This window comes from Vulpes lagopus, chromosome 20, assembly GCF_018345385.1.
Source record: "Vulpes lagopus strain Blue_001 chromosome 20, ASM1834538v1, whole genome shotgun sequence".
Lineage (NCBI taxonomy): Eukaryota > Metazoa > Chordata > Mammalia > Carnivora > Canidae > Vulpes > Vulpes lagopus.
Window position 1 is genome coordinate 13,957,901 of NC_054843.1, and position 8,314 is coordinate 13,966,214.

Below are 8,314 nucleotides of genomic sequence, written 5' to 3' on the forward strand. Positions count from 1 at the left end.
ATCTTTTTTCTGCTGAAAATCCACACTTAGATGCTAGACTTTGAGGTATGTGTTTATTGATGTGTAACCTCACCTTATAAATTATATCATATTCTTGTTGTCTCATTTCTAGTTTATGTACCAATTTACTTGTTTCCCTTTATCAGCAAAAAATACATGACTTTTGTTCTCAGGCAAGTGTCACTGACATTGAGACATGCAAAATATGGACCTCCAGGAAATGAATACTCCCCACAGGAAACATATCCAAAGTCAACAGAAATTTGCTCAAATCTATCATACTGTATGTGCCCAAACTCAGTCTCAGAGTCATATTGATCTTTATCAAAATCTCCCAAATCCATAAAATACAAAAACTATAGGCAAATAATAATAATAATAATGAGATGAACAATATATTTGAATGCCAGATTACAACAATTTATTAGATTAAAATTTTCATTTTCAATAGCTTTTCAATAAAAGTATACATTCTATCAATAGTACAGAATTTAGGTCTTAATTTGATATTACTCATTGAGTTCAGAGTCAGCCAAAAGTCAGTGCAGCAAGAAACTGATGGTTTAGGAATAAAAGAACTTTAGTTATTGGTGGAAATGAAAACAATGGCTATACTGAGTAGAGACTTTGAGGTCAATACTCAAAAGCATCCAGACCTTCAACAAATTAATCTATAGAAGCCAGAGCGACAGGCTGGCCTGTAATTCGATGATTGGCAGCTCCTAGAGGTGAAGTAGGTTGGGCAGCAGAATCTGGATCCATAGCTCAGGGAAGGGAAGCCACAGACTCTAAAACCCAGGGGTCTGAAACCCTGGGATCTACAACCCAGTGAATAGCAGCTTCTGGATCCATAGTCCAGGGAGTAGCAGCTTCTGGACCCAAGGCCTACAGACCCAGGGTAAGCAGTCCACCAGGGACTGCAGAGCATGGAGGTCCTCGGGAGGTAGCAGGATGTCTGGCAGGGGCTGGACACCACACACGATGTCTGGAAGCTAGCAGGTTCACAGCACGTCTCCTGACAGCCAGTGTGGAGAGAGGAGCCCACCTGGCAGGTGCTAGGAGAGCAGACGTCAGTGCGGTAGACCAGGTTGCTGGGGTAGGATGAGCCACAGGAGGAGCTGGGGTAGCGCAGGTATCCCCCAAAGGAGCGGGAGGAGAAGTTTCCAGAGCAGCAGCTGTAGGACATGTTGGCAGGAGATGTGAGTTCAGCTGACTGACAGAAGATTCTGTGTTTGAATTTCATCTCTGGACTGGGATGTTTATATACTCTCAGCCACGGGTGTGGCACACTACAGAATCATGGTTCCTATGTTGAATCTACTTTTTTGCATATGTGTAACTCAATAGTCTTCTCCGTAATTGCAGTTGAATAGTTTCCTGCATTTGGATTTACGGGTGCTATAATTTTGGTGTTACAGCCAAAGCCAATGAACTGCTCCTATGTCAGAAATGCCGTGATTATGTGGCATTAATGTTCATCCCATCATGTTGAGGAAAGCACCACAGCCAGGACAGCTTTTCCTTGGCCTTATGCGACCTGCATGTACTTCCTGTGTAACAACATCTGGTTTTTCTGATGGATACTTTCCGGGCAATGAGATTTTATTTATTTATTTATTTATTTATTTATTTATTTATTTATTTATTTTCTGGTACAATGGATCAGAGACATAGTTTCCACCTGGATGGGGCCTTCCTGGAATGATCCACCCTGTCACCATACATTCCTATGCTCCAAAATTACTTGGCGGTAATTTGTTACGCCAACAACTGAGAAAGAATGCACCAAGTAATGGTTACCCAGTGTATCTCTTGTCCAATAAAGAGACACAAAAAATGGATAAAACAAAGAGGGAGAGAGATGGCTAGACACTGACAAACACCTTGCCACACATCTAAGTATAAAGTGACAGCACAAGGGCTCAGTTGAAACAATCCCAGGAAAGATCAATCTAGGCCTATCTCTAGGTGGTCAAGAAGAAAACACTAGTCTTATGAGGGCAGGAAACAGCTGGAAGAGGAACAGAGAAAGCTGAGATTTCATCCTTTTTCTCTAAAGCACTCTTAAATGATGATCTGTGCCATGCTAATGTCTTTATAATTAGAACTCTTCAAAATTAGTATATCTTATGAAGTTTGATGTATTATCCACTTTATCGTCTACATTTATAAATATCCAGGCTTCTACTGTCTTAGAATGTCTTAGCTTTTCACTGCACAGGTTTTGAATGATTTTCTGGCACTTGCATAGCCTAGTACCACCCCACATTTTCCTCCCTAAGTGTTTCTTTATCAGGTCCCTTTTCCTCGTGGGGTACATGGAAGTCTCTCTCTCGACTTCCTTGTCTTTCTCCTCCCCAACTCTGTCTCCCTACTATTTTTAATTTTATTTTTCTGTGTCTAAGTTTGTTTTTTTCTATTTTTTTTGTCTTTTTTTTTTGCCACTGCTTAATTATAGATTCCATATTTTTCAAAGAGTTTGATAATTTATCTTATTCTTGGAGTACAACTGGCTGTTTCTAAGTTCACCATGTTAAAGTAAAATCAGCTATAAAAATAAGTAAACTAGGGGTGCCTAGGTTGCTCAGTTGGTTAAGCATCCAACTCTTGATTTTAGCTCATATCATGATCTCAGGGTTGTGGGATTGAGTCCCATGTCAGGTTCCACCTTAGATGTGGAAGTCTCTCTTCCTTTTTCTCTGCCCCCCAACCTCTAAAAATAAATAAATGAATAAACAAATTAATTAAATAAATAAAACCAGTTGAATAATATTCTAGGGCCAGGAGAATGTACTATCATGGCTGACAGCAAAATTTTCTTATTTTACAAATAAAACTGTAGTAAAGTCACAACAATAATGTTAAAAGTATTGAATTTTCTAAACAAAATTCATAGCAGTTTTAAAAGTAACATAATGTAGACCTTCCAGAAGGAAAAGGACTGAGGAAAGATGTAAATGAACCCAAATAGCTACTTGCTGAGTCCTTGATTTTCTGTTCTTCAACAGAACAGAAATTGCTCCTTGCTTTGTGTCTCAGCAAGTAGGTAAAGTGTCCTATTGATACAATACTGTGGACACTTACTTCCCCAGTTTTTCTCCCTTCAAACACAATTCTTTAAAATAATGTTGGTCAGACAATATAAGATTTCACTTATGTGGGATGAATGAATTCTGGGGTTCTAATGCACAACATGATGACTGTAGTTAGTAAAACTGTTAGTATAATTTTTGTATACTTAAAATTTGCTAAGAAAGGTGATCTTAAGTGTTTTAACCACATGCACAAAAATTGTAAGCATGTGAAATGGTGAATATTTTATTAGTTTGATTTTGATAATTATTTCACAATTAGACTTATATCTAAACATCACACTGTATCTTTTAAATACATATAACTTATCTGTCATTTATACTTCAATAAAGCTAGAAAAAGTAAAATAATCTTGAAGGTAAAACTTATGAGTTAGAAAGGGAGCATAGATTTATTAGGTAACCACAAAATTTAGTGAATTTGTTTTCAATTATTCCAGATTCCTTGTTCAAGGATCATTCTTCTGACAAAAGTTATTCTGCTTTTCCCTTGTCTCTAAATTTCTAAACCTTCATCGACATTAAGTTAGTATAAATTTCAAAAAGATTTATCAACCCCCCAACTATGGACTAACTCCCTAACCTTAGCCCCAATGATTATATTGTTTGTTCTATATAACACAGACCTCCACCAATTGTTTATCAACAATTAAAAAAATTACATTTCACATAAAATTTATCACTCTGGGCTGTGCATCCAGTGGCTTCTGGTCTTTTGATTTCAGAGTCCCATCACTAGGCTATGAACAAAATGGCTTTGATATTTGAGGCATGTTTCCAAAAGAATATCATCCATAGCTGAAAGTTGCTTTAGGCACCCACCTGTTACTCTTTTTCAAATTAACTGTCCCTAATAGGCTGGAGATCTTTCTTTTACTACTTAAATGGGTTAGATGTTCAGTAAGCAAAAGCCAATACTTCTTATTTAAATATTCTCTTGACTTATTATGTATTATTATCTATAGCCACAAAATGTTTTATTAATCCAACATAGATTAGAAGACTCTTAAATTCTGTATTCTTGAAAATATACTCATTGGACAAAGATATCATGGCTGAGTTTCTTAAATGTGCTATAAGCAATATTAAAGCACAATTCTCTCTGTAATATATTCTTGGTATTTCTCCCTAGGGATCATTTCATTTAAGTATTATAAGGTAGAGAAAAATTGATGATTTCTCAATAAACATATTAGTAAGGTATCCAAGTATGTATTTTGTCTATAAATTATACAAAAATAGTGGTCAAGAACATGGATTCAAATGCAGGTTGTTTATTTGGGAGGGGATACTGGCAATTACTTGCAGGGGAGTGGGTAATTGGCAAAAATGGAAGGAAGGCAATGCGGGGTGTGTTAGTGAGCCAGGCACATTTGCAGACATCTGAGGCTCAATCTTAGTGGAGAATTCCCCACATCAGGCTCATAAAGCCCCTGTGGAGTGGAAAAGTCCTTGGGTAGAGTTTTATAGATATCCCTGGTAATCAGTACGCTTCAGATGACTACTCAAGGCAGTCAGTACGTTTACAGATGACTACTCAAGGCAGATAGACAGGCTGTGACAGCTTCTGTTGGGAATGGGATGTCACTAGAAAAGCAGAGATCCAATAAATATGGGAAGGATTAAAGATAAGATCTGGAAGGATAAAATGGGATGAGAAAAGCAGAAAGGTATAAAGGCATGTGGTGAATTTAGGCTGTATTGTGACACAATGTAAAGCATATGTGGTATGGAAATGGAAGACAGGATTGGAAAGAAAGGCTGGATATCCACAATTATAGCATTTGAATTTCCTGAAATTTGGTAGCTGTCATCTACCAGTGAAACTACTGTAACAAGACTTTTCAATGGCCACCTTCACTGTAGGTCCTCACTTATTTGAAACATTCCTGTGTATTTTAAAAATAAGCAAATCTTTCAAAATTATGTAAAATTAGCAAACTAACATGGCTTAAAACATTGAACCGTTCTTCTCAATGAGAATAGAAAATATAGTGAAAATACATCATCATCATCATCATCATCATCATCACCATCATCATCATCTCTGAAAACTTCAGAGAAATACTAAGTATTCCAGAATCCCAGAGGTACTACAGGGGCCACAACTAAAGTCAAAAGAAATGAACCAACATCTGGAGTTGCTATTCCCTTAAAATTATATGTTGATTTTTAAAATAGTGACCAAGAGGCTAAGAGAGTTCCAGAAATTCACTGGGCTTAAGAATTAAAATTGGAGGGACACCTGGGTGGCTTAGCAGTTGGGCATCTGCCTTTGGCCCAGGGCATGATCCTGGACACCCAGGATGGAGTCCCACATCAGGCTTCCTGCATGGAGTCTGCTTCTCCCTCTGCCTGTGTCTCTGCCTCTTTCTCTCTCTCTCTCTCTCTCTCTCTGTCTCTTGTGAAAAAATAAATAAAATCTTAAAAAAAAAAAAAAAAGAATTAAAATTGGAACTCTGCATCTATCAGAGTTGAGATCATGGCAAATATCCCAGACCTTAGAGAGCCAATTCCTAGAGGTAAAACTGAAGTGCTGATAAACAGCTCTTCATAAGGACTGAAGCCCAGATTTGAATTATCTCAATCCCTGATCGGATTAAAATGATCTAGGATGCTGGTGACCTTATCCTAGCAGCCTGCCTGAAACATAAGTAAATTCCTCCTGGAGGAAGGTAAATCATTCTGGGATGTGTGTGTATGTATTTATATGAGAAGAAAAGACTGAAACAAAAGAGAACATCAAAAAATAGAATCTGAAATACATGGTCCATGTTCCAAAATCAGATATTAAAATACCTATGTGAAGAATTTAACAATAGAAATAGAGAGATATTATCAAGGAATAATGATATTTAAAGAAGTAAAGATATGATTGGGAATTTTGTCAGAAAACCAAAAGTCATGCAACAGAAATTTTGGAAATTTACAATATAATAACTGATCTGTAAAACTTAATTGATATGTTTTATCAGGAGATGAAACAAAGATGAACAATTAAAGAATTGGGAGATGGGATAAAAAGAAATTCTCAAAGTAAAGCATAAAAAGAATGAAAACAAAGAAAAGAGGATAAGAAGCATATGTAAGAAGAGAAATCTCACAGAGGAAGACATGGACATGGCCAACATGCACATGAGAAAATGCTCTGCATCACTTGCCATCAGGGAAATACAAATCAAAACCACAATGCGATCCCACCTCACACCAGTGAGAATGGGGAAAATTAACAAGGCAGGAAACCACAAATGTTGGAGAGGATGCGGAGAAAAGGGAACCCTCTTACACTGTTGGTGGGAATGTGAACTGGTGCAGCCACTCTGGAAAACTGTGTGGAGGTTCCTCAAAGAGTTAAAAATAGACCTGCCCTACGACCCAGCAGTTGCACTGTTGGGGATTTACCCCAAAGATTCAGATGCAATGAAATGCCAGGGCACCTGCACCCCGATGTTTCTAGCAGCAATGTCCACAATAGCCAAACTGTGGAAGGAGCCTCGGTGTCCATCGAAAGATGAATGGATAAAGAAGATGTGGTCTATGTATACAATAGAATATTCCCCAGCCATTAGAAACGACAAATACCCACCATCTGCTTCAACGTGGATGGAACTGGAGGGTATTATGCTGAGTGAAGTAAGTCAATCGGAGAAGGACAAACAGTGTATGTTCTCATTCATTTGGGGAATATAAATAATAGTGAAAGGGAATATAAAGGATGGGAAAAGTAATGTGTGGGAAATATCAGGAAGGGAGACAGAACATAAAGACTCCTAACTCGGGGAAATGAACTAGGGGTGGTGGAAGGGGAGGAGGGCGGGGGGTGGGGGGAATGGGTGATGGGCACTGAGGGGGACACTTGACGGGATGAGCACTGAGTGTTTTTCTGTATGTTGGTAAATTGAACACCAATAAAAATTAATTTATTTAAAAAAAAGTAGCATATGTAACATAGTATAGTACTATATTTTGCTTATAATTGGAATCTAGAAAAATTGAGATGAAAATGAGACAAATAATATTTGAAGAGACTATAGCTGAGAATTTACCAAAATTGATGGAAGACATGAGTAGAGTTGGCTTGACACCAAGATGGAATTAAAGGCATAAAAATTTCATTTGGTAAATGTCTGTGAGAGGAGTTGGAATGGGGGGTGAAGAAGGCTATGAGAGCTGTCAGATTGGGTACAAGGCTGACCACAGTGCCTAAGGCAGCCACACAAACTAGGTATAACTCCCCAAGGTCATTGGGGAATCCCCAGCCAACGGCCATCAGAGAAATCCCATGTGTTCCAAGACAGAGCCTATCTAATATCTCTGCTGCACTGTAGCACATGGGCCCCTTGGTCAACTAAGCCTTCTGCAGTTGAAAATCTGAGAAGGAAAGTCACAGGGTTGATATGCATGTGGATGGGAAGCTGTTAGGATTATACGCCTCATATCAGACACACTAAACCTAAAACCCAATTATTTTCTCCCCTCATTTCAATATTGTTTAGCTCTTTGGTTCTCCTCTGGAGGGCTCCAATCGATCTCCACTTGTGACTCTATCTTAGCTCTGTCCTTCATTGTAACCATGCCTCCAAATAAATGTCCAAGCTTCTCTATGTCTTTAAAACATCAATGATATCTAATTTGTATTTTGGCTGACATCTTCCATCCTTTCCATTGCCTCTGAGACATACTGTGTAATAGAATGTGGATATGGAAGGACAATAATTTTGGAAAATGAGAAAACATGGTGACAAGTAAGGTCAGTATTTAGTCTGTTCCTATTAAAGCCAAAATTATGCCTCTGGTCAATTGACAAAGCAGAAAAATAGCTATATCTCATTTCCTACCATTTGAGAAAAGTATGTGCCCATTACTGCCAGAAACAAAACACATGAAGGTTATGGCAAGAGGAAAGGAAGGGCTTTCCTGCCTCAATGGGATGATCATTAATGTCAAACAGTCATGGTATTTCTGACATAGGAGCAGTTCATTGGCTTTGGCTGTAACACCAAAATTATAGCACCTGTAAATACAAGATATGGGAAACTATTCACCTGCAATTACAGAGATTACGGAGTTACACATATGTAAATGAGGGTACACAACTATGAAAAAGATGACCATGTAGGTTACCACACCTCTTGCTGAGAATATATAAATGCACCAGTCCAGAGATGAAATTCAAACACAGAATCTTCTGTCAGTCAGCTGAACTCACGTCTCCTGCCAAC

At 38.1% G+C, this 8,314-nt stretch overlaps 1 protein-coding gene across 1 annotated transcript; it reads right to left on the reverse strand.

Annotated features, from left to right (window-relative positions):
• Positions 1-658: 658 nt before the first annotated feature.
• On the reverse strand, positions 659-1,201 carry LOC121479583 (keratin-associated protein 13-1-like). The gene has a single exon (XM_041735295.1). It carries the CDS (start codon positions 1,184-1,186, stop codon positions 659-661), a length of 528 nt encoding a protein of 175 aa, XP_041591229.1. The 5' UTR covers positions 1,187-1,201.
• Positions 1,202-8,314: the final 7,113 nt, after the last annotated feature.